General features: G+C 53.7%; 1 protein-coding gene across 1 annotated transcript in view; it reads left to right on the plus strand.

Annotated features, from left to right (window-relative positions):
• Adcy5 (adenylate cyclase 5) overlaps nt 1–15,644 on the plus strand; it is a gene marked incomplete at its 5' end in the record, with an annotated part of 142,963 nt that overhangs the window by 83,299 nt on the left and 44,020 nt on the right. Inside the window, 3 exons of the mRNA XM_048794482.1 lie at nt 64–213; nt 3,556–3,677; nt 14,385–14,496. Of these exons, the coding sequence (XP_048650439.1) occupies nt 64–213; nt 3,556–3,677; nt 14,385–14,496 (384 nt within the window). The remainder of the gene's footprint in view (nt 1–63; nt 214–3,555; nt 3,678–14,384; nt 14,497–15,644) is intronic.

Here is a 15,644-nt window from a genome sequence, read left to right on the forward strand (position 1 = left end):
GGTTGGGGCTCAGGGATCAGTGCTCCAGGCCTGAGCTTGCTGTGCTTGTCTCTCCCTCTGCAGCTCGTCTCCAATGTCCTCATTTTCTCCTGCACCAACATCGTGGGTGTCTGCACTCACTACCCGGCCGAGGTGTCCCAGAGACAGGCCTTCCAGGAGACCCGGGAGTGCATCCAGGCACGACTCCACTCACAGCGGGAGAACCAGCAGCAGGTGAGTGAGGCCCTTCTGCCCTGCACATCCTAGGGCAGAGGAGAGGGCTGAGGCCAGCCTCCACTGAGCTGCTGAGCCAGGGCCCCGCCTACTTCCCGGACAGGGGCCCTGCCCAGGGGCAGTGTGTCCCCTGAGGGAGCCCAGCTTTCCTGTTCCTGGCTCTGTGGGAATGCTCTTGGCCTCCCTGCCCTTGCCCAGAGCCTCCTCACCCAGCTCTGTGGTTTGCCCACAAGCCAAACAGCAAGATAGCTCCTGCCCCCTTCCCTCCCGGGCCTCCCATGAGCTGGAGAGGAGAAGCAGTCAGCATCTCCAGCTCAAATTAAGGTGTTCGCCCAAGGGAGGGAAGAGGAAAAGGGGAGGGGACAGGTACTGGCAGTGCCCATGGTACCCCAACTCAGCTCTTTTTCTCCGGCCGATTCTGGGTGTGGTTGGTTCAGAAAAGGAAGACTGTCCTGGGCCAGGGAGGCAGGCCACTCAGAGGACCTCAATCACAGGACAGGCTTCCCCTAGCAAGTCTTGGACAAAGGTACTGAGGTCGGCCTCAGGGTTCTAGCTGTTCCCGTTCTGAGGGGTGGTTGTGTCACCACTGTGTCCTCTTCTGTACGTGGATCAGATGGAGACCTGGTAACCCTAGATAGTGTGGAGCTGAGATACTCCCCAACAGGAGGCCTGGGAGGGTGTAGCAACCTCAGGAGACAGAGTGGGCCTCCAGCAGGGCCATGGGTCTCCCATCACCTCTTGAACTAAGCGTAAGTTTATGAGACAAGGTTACTGCAGACCAGAGGATCCTGCCTCCCCAAGCCCTCAGACAACACCAGTGGGGCCCTTCTGTGTGCCACATGCTATGCCAGGCCCCGTGGCTGATGTGAACTTGGAAGGACACAGAGAACATGGCCAAGAGGGAAGTGGCGTGCATGCTGTGGCCACTCCAAGTGAAGAGTGGTTTCACTGCAGCACAGGTGTCTCAGTCCATCTGGCTGCATGCTGGGTGGTCCAGTGACACTCAGCCAGCCAGGTGAGGGGGCAAAGCTCCACAGTGTCTGCACATCATTCTCAGTCCCCAGTCCTTCCACTCTGCCTCTGTGGCCACTGTGTCTGAGGCCTGACTCTCCACCCACTCTTTGGCCCTGTCTGGGCTCTTGCTCTGGCCTCTTGAGGACCCTTGCTCAGCAGTGTCCTTGGAGTCCTTCCACTGACCTTTGTTGACAAGCTTACCTTGCCTTTGTCACACTGCACCCTGCTCACCTCCTAAACCCTGGCACTCATTCGAAGCCCCCATCGCATCCCTGTACCAGGCCCCAACACCTCTGCCCTGAGGACTGGACATGCTCCTTCTCTTCCCATTTTGGGGAGTGGCTCTTCACATCAGGGGTTCTGTCCCTTCTCCAGGATAATTACTGCTTTACAACTCATCATAATTCACCTGCTCTGGCCCTGGCCAGGAATTTAGGGGAGAAAATACCTTTGACATACCATGCTCAGGGTAAGGCATTGGGAGGGCATCGCTTCCTGTGACAGGCCCTTCTCCTCCGCCATCCAGAGCAGGCCATGCAGAAAGAGCTCCTGGGTGCCATGTTACGAAGGGACTCAGAATTGTCCCCCCACTGCCCATAGGCATAGGCTGATCCCGGAAGCTTCAGGATGCAGAGAAGGCAACGTGGTCTGGTGAATGTTGTACACAGGCACTTGCTTGCTACCTGGGAGTGCAGGTCAGAGGCAGCAAGCCTGGAGGCCAGACCTGACTCAAGGCTATTGGACCTGAAGGTGGCCTGGCTTGTGAGAGACTGAGGTAGGGACACTGGCAAGGGTGCTTCATCAAGGAGAACTGCAACCAGTCCTGGGAGAACACAGGGAGAGGGCGAGGCACAGGAGAGGGAGGTGGATCACAGTGAGGGGTTGCAGTGCAGAACAAGGACGAATGGGTTCAGCGGGTCCAGAAGAGTCCATCCATGATGTGGTGGTGATCGGGAGAGTGCTGTGACAGAGGAAGTGTTTTGGAGAGATTGGGGCTGTATAAGCACAGGGAGGGCTTGGGAGAGGCTGTGTGGCCAGAGCCATGCCACCGCCATCCCAGAGACAGGTGAAAACTGGACATGGGCAGTGGAGAAGGACACAGAAGTGAAAGGGCAAATACATGGGCATTAACCTTGGTGCAGGAGACTGGGGGTGTCGTGGGCAAAGGTAGGGGACTTGGGAAGAAGAGTTACAGGAAAATGAAAAGGTGGGAAGGCACATCTGTTTAGGGAGATGGTGGCAAGTCATCCAGGTGGATGCTGGAGACCAGGGAACCCTGGAAGGGAGCTGGGATGTGGACACTGGAGGCCTGGCATCAGAGGAGGGAGAGGAACCTGGAAGGACAGAGCAGCAGGAGAGACTCAGTGCATAGTAAAGGACGGGAGAATGAGAGGCTGGGGCACCATGATGAAGGCCGAGGAGGAGAGAATTGGATGAGTGAGCCTGTCAGAGGGGCTGGCATGGAGGGAGGGCTGAGGAGGGCCATTGCAGAGGCCAGACTCCATGATGGCAGCAGGGCAGGCCCTGGGGGAGAACTTGGGAAGGCAGCAAAATCCAGACCCTATAACCAGCTGATAAGAGCTGCCACAGGGTGGCCTGGCCTCCTCCCCCTGCTTCTCTCCCACCTCCCCTTTGACTGATTTTGTCTCTTGGTTCAAGTCGACTTGCTTTCCCCTATCTCCTGCCTGGGCCACTGTCCCCGCATATGGATATGGAGCACTCACTCATTGTTTGGCCTTGAGGAAGGCTTCTCTGGTCATACGGGTTCTCCTCAGCCTAGGCCAGGCATCCCTGCCCAGTGCCCCCATAGTACCCCAGGCCCCAGAGACTGGAGGCTTGGAGAAGGAGGAGCCTGGCCTGGCTCTAGGCACATGGTTATGACTCCTGGCATCCAGAATGATGTCCGGCACATGACAGCTGGATGAGTCTTATGTAATGCTGTCAGTAATCCCACCCCTTTTACAGATGAGGAACCTCTTTTCGCTCAGGAAGTTCAGTAGTTTGCCCAAAGATACAGTTTCTGGTCACATCCACGTTCTAAGCCAAGGGCTCAGTCCTTGTAGGTCCACCAGGAGTGCCTTTCCCAGTGCAGCATGGTGGCAGGCCAGGGATCAGACTAGGAAGTACCCCAGGGAGATGGGACCAGAGGACCCTGGGGACATGACTCCAGCTGTTGCCCTCCCCATGCACACAGATGCTAGCCCCCTGAACTTCAGGAGAGCCTGAGGGGTCTTCCAGGGCCCTGCAGGCAGGGGCACAGGTGTGGATTGAGGGGACTCACCAGGCAGGTGGAGGAGTGGTGACAAACTCATCTGCTCCCCTCCCCAGGAACGGCTCCTGCTATCTGTCCTTCCCCGTCACGTTGCCATGGAGATGAAAGCAGACATCAACGCCAAGCAGGAGGACATGATGTTCCACAAGATTTACATTCAAAAACATGACAACGTGAGGTACGGGTGAGGCTGGGATGGGGCTTGGGACAGGGTGAGAGAACTGGACCCCAAAGGAGCCGTCCCTACTTCTTTCCTTGATGGGGGCACAGCCCAACAGGGTGGCCTACTGGCTTGGGAGTGTGTGTTGTCTGGAGCAGGGTAGGCCCATAGCTCCAGTCTGTTGGGTACATTATCATTGTACCCTGTTCAACTTTCTTTGGGGGCCAGGGGTGGGGGTGGGTAACAAGTCTACAGAAGAGGAAAGAGAAAAAAGAGGAAAAAGAAATGAGCAACACTAGCTATTAGGGGAACTTCTAGCCTAACAAAGGAGACAGTAGCATAGGTTTGGGACCCCAGTGTTCCCTCATCACTGTCTTCATCACCACAGCCGCTTGCTTCCATTCTGGGCCCCTATGTCCCAGACACTAGCCAGGCCTCGCCACCTTACCGCGGATCCTCCCAGAGTTCTGCAAGGTGGGCGCAAGCAGCCTTCCCAATCTATAGATGAGGCTCAGCAGGGCTGAGGCCCTTGCCCGCAGTCCTCCAGGTCAAGGGTCAAGCCAGGGTGCACCCCAGTCCGCCTGCTCCAAAGCCCGCGTTCCTCTCGCAGTGTATTTGCTCCCTCCCCAGACGGAAGCTGCTGACAGCAGGGCCATGCAAGCAGATGTAGATTAATAGACTGCAAAATCTGCTTATGAGTTCCACAGGGACACGAAGCGATACAGTGGCCCTCATCCAGCATGGCTCCTGGAGAGCCTGGTAATCCTCCCATATGCCAGAAAAGGAGCCGCGGTGTGTGCTTGGAGTTACATTCTCCCTGGAAAAGTTTTCCTAAGACCTGAGTCCTCTAAGATTACTGTACAGAACCCTTTGGGAGCTTGGGCTGCATTTTCAATAAAGGGAGGGAATGGATCATGCAAATTGTTACACACATGCATGAACACATGCATGTGCACACACATACACGCACACACGCACTCTGAAAGTGGGATGGGTAGCAGTGGGGCCAGGGAAGGCTGTGGGGTTTCTGTCTTGTTTTGTTTTTGGAGTTCTGGGTATTGAACCGAGGGCCCACACATGCTAGGTAAGTCTTCTGCCTCCAAGCTACACCCCAGCCGGGAGACCTGTTTTTCTCATGCAGAACAAGCAGAATTGCCCAGTCCCCAAATGTGCCCTGGGACCATGAGACTATTGATTCTACATTTGTGTTCTCCACCTGTCTCTCGAAACTGAGGCTAAGGTCTGGGGATGTGGCTCAAGTGGTAGCATGCTCACCTGGCATGCGTGTGGCCCAGGTTCCATCCTCAGCACCACATACAAACAAAGATGTTGTGTCCACCAAAAACTTAAAAGTAAATATTAAAAAATTCTCTCTCTTTCTCTCTCTCTCTCTCTCTCTCTCTCTCTTAAAAAAAAAAACTGAGGCTGAGGCTTCTGAAGGAAATTGTAACTGCACACACAGTCAAGCTCTGCTTTGAGGAGCTCTCAGCCCCTCACCCCAAAGTCTACTATGCTCCTTTGTCAGGCAGAGCCAGCACAGCCAGTAGTGGCTTCAGTCTACCAGGAAGAAGGCCACTCCAGCCGAATTGCTATGACCAACAGGCATCCTAAGGGGGCTGAACCTTGGAGTTGGGGGTGGCTTGACTCATGGGCGTGAGCCTGATGGGTAGCATGCGGTGCTAGACCCACCGTTGCTGCCTCTCATGCCACCCCGTACTCCGGGGCGAATGATTGCTCATGATCCTCGTGGGCACTTGTGGAGAGCCTGCTTTCCTGGCTCTGGCCAGAGTGTTTTCATATATTTACTTAATCCCTGCACAAAGTGTCAGGGGTTAGCACTCTTCATCATCACTAATTTACAGATGAGGAAACTGAGGCACAGAGGTTTAAAAATCTGTCCAAGATTACATAGGTGATTAACTGCGAGAATTGCCCCTACAAACCTTTCTGATTTCAGAGTTTTTATCCAGCCTGACTCCTGGACACGTTTATATATCCAGAAGAGGGAGTTTGGGCAAGGACTCTGTGGGAAGGTGGCTTCAGGCCTGGCTCAGAGGCTCAGAGGAGAGGGAGGAGGGGGGTTTGCCTTCCTGTGTGTGTGTGTGTGTGTGCATGCACACACATGCCGCAGTCTGGCTGGGCACAAATGCTCAGCAGACCTTGCCACAACTTTCACTCAAATATGCACAAAGGAAATCCAGAACACTTGCTGCTCAGAAATAGACTGGTACTTAAGGCGCACGTCCTCAGCCTGGCTTGGCTACCACCTCTGGCACATCTGGCTGCCTCTGAGTCCCTGCCCAGCCCCTTCCCTCTCCTCCAGGCCCCTCTCCCACAGGGTGGGTGTCCCCTACTTCCTGAAGTCCCCTAGTTTTTGACTCTCAGGTCACCAGCCCTCCAGCAAATGGGTTTGGTCAGAGGGGCTGAGGCCTCTTTTATGAGGATGACCTCAAGGAATGGCTCACCCTCTATGTGACCCCTTCTCCCTCCCCTCCCATAGAGGCAGTGACTTTAGTCAATAAAAGGACAAGGCCCTAATCACAGAGTGGCCTGAGCATTTGCACAAGAATCAGGCCCATACTCCAGTGGGGGTATTTCTGTCTAGGACATGCCAGGATCAATGACAGCAATCAGAAAAGATGAAAGGAGAGAGAAACCAAGATGCCATAATTTTCATGGGGATGAAACTCAAAGCATGAGGGAGAGAGGTGGCTGGTACACATCAGAGGCCAGCTACCTGCAATCATATGCAAATATCCTGCTGGGGCCACTTTCCCTGAGTGGTTAGCAGCACTGGGCAGCCCTGGTGGAACTACAGTGCTTGCTCTGGTCTGTTTGGGGGTTGGACTTTGGCTTGGGTTGGGGGTTGAATAGTAATGGGGGGTATAATAGTTTTAAAAATCATTTTGGGGGCTAGAGGTGTCACTCAATGGTGTAGTACTTGTCTAGCAAGTATACGGATCTGAGTTCCAGCCCCAGCCCTGGGAAAAACAAAACTAAAACTAAACAAACTAACAACACACACACACACACACACACACACACACACACACTTTGGGGTCAGTAGAGAACCAAGGTTGTTAGGCCTTGGCTCTGGTGTTAAGCAGCTCTGCATGTTATCCCAGCTCTGCCCTGTCCTGGCTTTGTGACCAGGGAAAGTTACTGTCATTGAGTGGCTCCAAACCTCAGTTTCCTCATCTGTAATATAGGGCACCAAGAGTGCCTATTTAATAGGGCTGCAAAGAGTGCATGAAAGAACACAGGAAGTGCTGAGCACAGTTTCTGGTAAATAGTGTTCAATAATTGATTATTGTTACTGGCATCTCTATGATTACTATCGCACTTCTATCAGCAAAGAAAGGCAAGGCCTGGGATCCTCTAGCTGAGAATGGAGGGTGACAAGTCACATTCATCCATTCTCCATGGAGCTGTGGTATTTAGAGAAGGTGACGACATGCTGTTCTCCAGCCCCACCAAGAGTAAGGTCACCAGAGTAAACCAACTCCACAGTGTGACAGAGGGGCCTGGATAAGGACTGATGGGGTTTTGGGGAGAAGGATTTGTCCTGGTAGGGAAGGGAGATAGAGAGAGGATGGCACCCCTCAATGTCCTCTGACCCAGAGGAGAAGAGTTCACCACGATGCAGTTCCTGGGGTACCAGCAGGGGCTGGCTAAGGAGCCTGTAGAGCATTCTGGTGCTGGGCCAGCACTGGCTATGGGTTGAAGCAGGCCAGAGGCCAAGAAACCCCTGGAAACCCCACTCTTAAGACCTGGATGCCTCTCCTGGCTATGGTGACAGATGGACTGTGTCACCACTCTAGCTGAGCAGCCCACTGGGGCTGGGGTCCCTGGGCCTGTGGTTTACCAGCTTTTCCTTCCCTGCCCCATCCACCTGTGCCCCATGCAGATGGCAGTGCCCAGTTAGGGCAGGGGCTATGTCATCTCCACTTCTGAGAGGGGTGAGGGCTGCTGGGCTATGCTGGCAGAGCCTGCTCTGGGGTCAGGGAGGGCTTCAGGAGCTCTGCCTGGGAGGAAAGAGATCAAAGGGGCTACAAGGAGATCAGCCATACCACATGGTCACAGTAAAAGGTAGACATAGACCAGACGCAGGTGCTGCCTGGTCACCCTCACCAAGTGGCCACATTGTAGAGTAGAGCAAGACAAGTGTCCGTCTTGAGCGGACTGGTGCACAACCCTGCTCTGCTGCTGGGGACTTGTGAGAACTTGGGCATGTCACCTGGTCTGAGCCTCACTTTCTTATCTGTAACCTGGAATAGACCTGTCCATTCACTCATCCATTCAACTCATTTTTTACCTCTGCCCCAGTCAGTGGGGACAACCATGCTCTAGGACACACTGGAGGTATGTGCTCCATGACACGACTTGAATTTAAGGTGCACGCTATCATTGACATGGCGAAGCTCCCCTCTGTTAGAGAAGACACATACTAAACAAGTAATTGGTAAGTTGCCACCATGTGCTTATCTCAGGTGAAAGCATCCTGCAAAGAGTGGGTAGCTACCCAGGAGATGTGGAATTCACAGCATTTAGATGTTAAACAACTTAGGTCTCACTCATGGTTACAATAGTAACCCTGCTGAAGGACAGGGATCACCAGGATTCTCCCTTCCTGCCACAGGTCCTTCTGAATGAGGATCACTCTGCACCTGACCAGCATGTCCCACACTGGAGCCCTTTAGTTTATAAGGTAGCAGATCTAGTGGGGTGGGCAATGGAACATTCCAGATTCTTTATGGGAAGGGAGAGAAGCCTGTCTCTTCTAGGGGGCACTGGTCCCCTACCAAAGAAATAGTTCTCCCAGGGCTCCATCTGTCCCCCCACTCCTTTCAGGATGGGGGGAGGGCTGCTGGGGGCAGTGGTCTTCCTTCATTGGCTTGAATCAAAGCTGAGTTTGAAGGTACCGGAAGCACTGGGGGCTGCAGCCAGGGTCCTGGCAGAGAAGCTGCTGCGCCTGGTCTGGGAATGAAATAACCAGACCCCTCCCCACATAGGGGGATGCCTAGGGTCTGGGGAGGGATGTCCTGCTTTGCTTTCTTCCCCTTTTGGTCCCTTCTCTCCCCAACTTCCCCCTAACATTTCCCCCTTTAAAGGTTATTATCTCCTCTCTCTCCTTCAAGGACTTGGCTGCATTCCCCAGGTTACTCTGGCGTCTGGCTCAGTCATGATGTGGTTCTGAATTATAATAACCACACCACAATGTCTGAGATGATCAGATACCCATGGGCAGATTGTGCCCCCTGTGGGCAGAGGGTGGAAAATACTCCCCTCCAGCCAACCCCAGGAAGAGCCAGCCATGAACACAGCATTCCTGTCTCAGGCCTGGCGCTCAGGAAAGCATGATGACCTCCACTCCCATGCCAATCGTAGATACAAATGGGCTTTTGCCCCTTTTTTAATTATTATTTTTGTCCTTTTGGGATGGTGGTCTTGTTCTGTTGCCCAGGCTGGGCTTAAACTTGATATCGTCCTACATCAACCTCCCAGGTAGCTGGGATTACAGGTATGTGCCACCAAGCCTGGCAAACACTTATATTTTTGTAGTGTAGTGATTTCTTTAAAATCTTCAGAAAGTAAGTATTTTTATTATACAAAAGATGTGTATTCTTCATAGAAAAAGTGGAAAATAAAGGCAGTATAGAGAGGAAAATTAAAGCATCTAAAGTCTGCTAACGATTGCATGGGTCTTGGTACGGTTCCTTCCTTCTTTTGTGTGTCCCCTTTAGGAAGCATTTCCCCAGGTCTTGCAGGACTGTGTAACTGAAGTGTGTACTGGTGTTCCAGCATGTTCTATTGCCTAGATGGGTCAGGGTAGGATTGTGGGGGACAGGAGGGACAGGTAGGGTCTGAAGGAGGCCCTGAGGCTAGCAATGTAGATTGCAGGACTTGCCCTGACCCTGGGCCCTGGGGCTTCTTTTGTGGGACTCTGCTTGCTGGAGGAAGTTTTCCCTTCTCTGGGAAAGTGAGAGGGTGCAGCTGTCTGTCCTAGGGCAGAGTTTCCCTTTGGTGGGCTTTGTGCAGATTCTGGTATGTTTGGTACCCCCTCATTGGCCATTCCCCCTTTCCTTTTTCCAGCCTGTGCCCTGAGATGGCTCGGCAGCTGCCACCCAGCTCCTATTCCTCTCTAATCTTTTTTCTACCACCCCTTGGAAAACAGCCCGCTGTGTCTGTTCACACCTGGTGGTGCCAACTCACCTAATAGATGTGAGTGACTCACTGATCTTCCTTACCTTCCCGCAAGCTTGAACTCAAGTGACTCTCCAGGCTGGATGATTTGGAGCCGGGAGGGGGCATGCTGCAGGGAACAGCCCTATTGGTCACAAAGAGATGGATGGCTGATGAAGAGGCCCAGCCACTCCAGCCTCTCACCCCATATACCTAGGGCCTGTGAGGCCCCTTCCCCGCTTTCCCCACAGGGCCTAACATTCTAGGAGGTGAGCTGAGACCTCGCCACACTCCCTTCTCAACCCTGCTCTCTGGCTCCATGTGGGATGTGGGGTGAGTGCCCAGCAATGCTTAGGACTGCAGGGGAGCAGAGGAGCTGTTTTTCAGCAGTGCCGACTTGCCCAGGTAGCGAGGAGCATCAGCTCCGGGGTGTCCAGCGGTGCTGCAGGATGTGCCTGTGTGCAGGAGCAGAGCCAGAGGCCGACAACTCCCTAAAGCCCCAGGGCCTCTTGGCAGCAAGAGGGAATGGCCAAGAGGAAAGGCGCATCACGCAAAATGCCTGTGGACAGGTGAGCTGAGGCTGCAGGGAAGGCCGAGGGGCCTGTGAGTGATTGGGATGAAGAACCTTGTGCTCCCCCTCTGGAGTGGGAGGCAGGAGAGCATGAGTGACGGTGTCAGGCAATTAAGGAGGCACACTGCTGCATAGGCCCTCCCCCTGCGTCTGGGCACCTGCCACAAGTGCCTAGTCCTGTGGCCAAGATGAGCTCTCAAGTGGGAGCTAATCAATGAAGTAGTGCCTACTCGCTCGCCTGGGCCCAGCACTGGCTTGTGAAATGGGCTACAGAATCACCAGGGAGGTCAGCAGAACAGATAGTCTCAAAAAACAGAGGAGCCTCCAGAGGTGACAGTTGCCAAACAGAATACTCCTGGAAGCCACAGAGAGATGGGGCTCTGCCTCTGACGGGAGGTGTGAGGAATGTGAGGTGGCAGTTTCCATAAATGTGTAGGAGAGGCTGTGGCGAGTTCAGAGTCGGGACCTCAGGGACCCCATATGCGTTCCCAGGCTAGAAGCCGAGTTGTGCTCCCAGCACCCTCATTCCTGGCTGGTGGTGGCCGACCTGCCCTCGCTAATCCCTCAGCAGCTGGTGGAAGCCTCCGGAAGGGCCAGAGGGGTAGATGCCCAAGAGCCTGGAAGGAGGTCACGTTTCAAAGCCATCTGTGGCCCTTCACACACCCATGTTGTTCCCTTGTCTCCCGGAACGTGTCCTCGGTAACTGTGTAACCATTGGTTCTGCGAGTATTGCTGGAGCCATTGGGATTCCCAGGCTTGCCTCTCAGGTAACATGCCTCCTGTCTCTGCTAGGTTGGAGGACTCTCCTCTTCCTACCTGAGAGGTTTCACAGCCGCCAAAGCCAGGCTTTTGCTGTGTAGCTTCAGACCCAGGGAGGAGCAGCCAGTGGACATGGTCTGTGGCCTTGATTGGAAACCATGGAGTTGGTCAAGGGGACACTGGCTGAACGCATTCCTTGTCTCCCATGCAGATCTCGATCCCAGCTTCCCTTGGTTTGAAGTCTCGAGAGATAAAGAAGAATTTCCAGGACTACTATGTGACAAGTGGTTTTATGGAGACTGGGAGAGAACTTGTCCCAGTGGGTAGAGTGGGATGCCCTCCTGAGAGAAAGGGACAAGGTGGGCCAGGACGGGGATCTGTGTGCTGTCACCCAGACACCCTCTGAGTGACGGTGGTGAAGTCATCTGCCAGGCAGCTGCGCCTCATCAAAGCAGGAGGATTTGCACCCCGCCTCACCCCCGCTCTGGAGCAGCCTTCTGGTGTCCTGAGTCCTGTGGCCTAGGGGGGCAATGTCGCCTCGCCTGTCCTTATCATCCTCTCATTTGCAGCCTGTCCTACTTATCACACTCCTTCCGACCCTCCTGCAGTTCCCTCTGCTGATCTAGGCTGGGGCTGGAGGGCTGGGGGAGGGGTGGATGCTGGGGATGGCTCTGGGCGCGGGCCTGGGAGCTGTCCTCCTGTGCTTTTTCTGGGAGGCCAGCCTGGTGGAAGCCTGGGATGCATTCCCTGGTGGCCCAGCCTATCCACATTCCCTGGTGGTTTGCCTTGTGTCTGTCGAGCAGCTGCTTAGAATGGCCCCTTTTGGTAGAGTCCTGTTTCTGCCCCAGGGGCCAAGCACAAGCCCACCTATGACCACCCATACCTGCTCTCAGCTTCCCCTGATTCAGTGCCAGGGCATTGAATTATGCTTTTGTTCACATAAATGACTGTGGGGCTGACAGTCAGCATGCTGTCTGTTTGTTCTACTCCTGAGTGTGGAGCCAAGTTGCCCGTGTGGCCTTGGGCTGGTGACTCCACAGTTCTGAGCCTCAGTTTTCTTGCCAGTAAAAGGGGCATACTAACCTCATGGGGTGGTCAGGCTTAAATGAGTGTGTGCCCGTAAGCAGGTTTAAACAGTGTATCCAGAATGCAGGGGATTTTATTGTGATTCAGGTATGGTGAGGCCAACAGACCAGGAGACGATTGCTCTTGAAAAGACTGTTATAGTTACCAAGAGGAAGGGACATGCCACATGGAGCCACATAGGCAGACCAGGGAAAAAGGCACAGGCTGGGCTCCACTGTGCTTTCCTTGGGAAGGACCTGGCTAGGCAGGGTAAGGAGGTTTATGAACAGCCACTTTGAATGATTTCATGGGACTCTGGGGTGAGGGAGCTGCAGCCCCAGCCTCTCCTTCCTCACAGGTTGCCGGGTGCCTGCCCCTGGGATGATTAGGACTGCCGGACAATGACCCAGTGGCCCAGTGGCCATTGGTTGGTTTGCATATGAAAGGCCTACACCAAGGCAGGTCATTTGCTGTCTCAGGGAGTTGTCTAGGCCTGAGGGGTCTGGGAGACCTCAGGTGTCATCTCATCAGAGTAAAAAGACATGCTTCATTAAGGGTACAGTTTAATTCCAACAAGAGGACTAAATGGGAAGTATTTATAATACAATGATAGGTATGTTAATTAGCTTGATTCCATTCCTCTATGCTGTGTGTGACTAATATCGCTTTGTATCCCTTAAATATATACAATCCTAATTTGTCCGTATTCAATAAAAATAAAAAGACATGCTTAAGATACCAAAACACAGTTTTGGTTAAAATGACAAAAGGTATTTAGTTCTACATTCATGATGTGGGTGGTGGAGCCTCAGGAAGGTGCAGTGGGAAGAGCCCAGGCCCTAGAGGAAGAGGCCCATGCTGCTATCTCCTGCTTCCCCTATGTTTAGCCTCTGCTCTGGGTCAGGGGGGACAGGAGGACACCCCTTACTTGCAGGGCTGTTTGGAGGTCTTAGTGAGAGGACCCATTGAAAGCTCACAGCTTGGTGCTTGGCCACCAGGAGCAGCTCAATGCATGAGAGTTATTACATTTTTGTGTCCCTTATAAGGGAAAAACCCACTAGGGGCCCTTACACATTCTTGTCCTGGGGTCTTCCCTCTGGTAATCTGTTTTAAAGGAAAACATTTTCAACCTAAGGGACATCAGCCCCAGAAGTGAATGTAAGATCCAGAGCCAGGTGGTGCATTTGACAGCGTGCCTAGAAGGAGCCGGCTTCCAGAGACTCACTGGTCGTGTCTTCCCCTTTCCTCCCTGGGTCTCTGTTAATCTCTCCCTTCCAGAGGATTCCCTTGGGATGGAGGGATTTGGGTTTGCTTAGAGTTCTGTCCCCTTCTGTAGGAGACAGGGAAATGAGATCTTAGTAGTGCACCATTCTGGCCTGAAACACTTTCCAGAGCAGGTGTATAGAAGAGCCCTTATTCCCAGGCCCAACCACCTCAAGGAAGCTGCTCCAAGTCCAAATGGGCAGGCCTGAGAGGTAACCCCTCTTTCTCATGCCTTCATAAGGCACATACCCCAGGCCTCATGCCACTCAGCCCTCCTGTCCTCTTGCTTGGGACTGAGGGTATGGTGAGAGTTCACAAAGGAGAACAGAAACGGAGCTCCCAGTCAGTGGGAGAGACCAGCATCCTCAGGTCTCCAGGTAAAGGGCTCTGTGCCCTACCTACCAGCCATCTGGAGCCCCCAGGACTCTTGATGGTCAGTCTTCTTAAGCCCTGAGGGGCCCCAGCTGGGTCCTGGCTGCAGCCCCAGCCTCTCCTTCCTCACAGAGGTCTGCCTTAGTCCTGTTCAGGCTGCTGGAACAGAATACCAGACCAAGTAGCTTGTAAACAACAGAAATTTAGTTCTCACCATTCTGGAGGTTGGAAGTCCAAGGTCAGGGGGCCAGCATGAGGGAGTTCTGGTGAGGGCCTTCTTCTGGATTTCAGATGGCCATTCCAGCCTATGCACACGTGGAGAGAGCAGAGTAAGGAAGCAAGCTCTCTTCTCTCTCATGAGAGCCCTAATCCCATTCACAAGGGCTCCACCATCATGCCCCGATCACCTCCCACCTCCAGCACCTTCACATTGGGCACAAGATGACATAGGAATGTCAGGGGACACGAACATTCGGACCACAGCAGGGTCTCCTCCTCCACTGTCTCCCCAGCATCCTGTTTGCTGACATCGAGGGCTTCACCAGCCTGGCCTCCCAGTGCACTGCCCAGGAACTGGTCATGACCCTCAACGAGCTCTTCGCCCGCTTTGACAAGCTGGCTGCGGTGAGTCGCTCTGGGCCTGGGCCAGAGGGTGGCCTGGTCTGGGCAGTCGAGGGCCCTGTGGTCAAGCCCCTGCTGACCCCCAGGGTGGGCACATGCCAGGCTGTGCTCTGCTGGGAGAACCTGTTGCCAGGAACCAGCGATGGGCAGAGGGACTGCTCAGGCAGTGGCTGTGTCCTCACGCTCCAGGTCGGCCCAGACATCACACAGCTGGAGGTGCTTTACTGGCCTTGAGGGAGTGAGCCGGCCATTCTCCATGCCCTGTCTGTGGAAGGGGTGGCAAGCCCTGGGAGGCATTCTGCCCAAACCCCAGCAGAATTTCTGTTTGAGGCAAATTAGATGCTGTGTGATCACATTCCTGATGAAGTTGGCCAGGGTAGTAAGAGAACGAGTCTGAATCCCCACCTGGCCTGTAAGCAGCCACATGCTACCCCTAGAGGCTTTCAAAAAGAAGATTCCCCAACATTTGGACTAATTGGAAGCAACGCCCCACAGCAGCGGGTGGAGAACATGCTCCTCCATTGGGTCCCAATTTACAGACGGTCATCCTTTCCCAGTCCGTGGCTTTAGGTGGTACTTGAGGCCTTTGTAGAGTCATTGCATCTAAGTGGCCACTAAAAACAATGTCCACTGACATGTGGAAATGGCCCCTGTTCCACATGGATGCCACGCCTGTTTGTGGATAAAAGGGTGATGCTGGTCAGGGCCTGTCCAGGGCCTCTGAGGTTGCTAGATGGTGGCCGCGTCACTGATCTTGGACAAAGTGAATGAGTATGCTACGTGCCTGGGTGTTGGATAGACCTCAGGACTCCAGGCCACCTGGCCACTTGAGTCCCAGGGTCCCAGCTTTGTGGAGTAACCTTTGGGAGCCAGGTTTGGACAGCCTGTAATTGATGATTAATGACAATTCATCTCACTCCTAATTATAGATCAGTGGTGGCCTGCGGCACCTGTCACTCAGCAGCAGCAGTGGCAATTGCCTTGGCTCTGTGGCACTCCCGTGCTTGCTGATTTAGCAGAACTCTTTTTGACAGACCTCTCGGACGGGCTGAGGGTCAGGAAAGGGTTTGGTTCAAGCTCATTTCTGCTGCTAAAGTCTTTTTTATATATATAAGAAGAAGAATCAAAACTGTTTCTAGAATCTTGGGTCA

The sequence above is a fragment of the Marmota marmota genome, unplaced genomic scaffold (genome assembly GCF_001458135.2).
Source record: "Marmota marmota marmota unplaced genomic scaffold, marMar, whole genome shotgun sequence".
NCBI classification, from domain to species: Eukaryota; Metazoa; Chordata; class Mammalia; order Rodentia; family Sciuridae; genus Marmota; species Marmota marmota.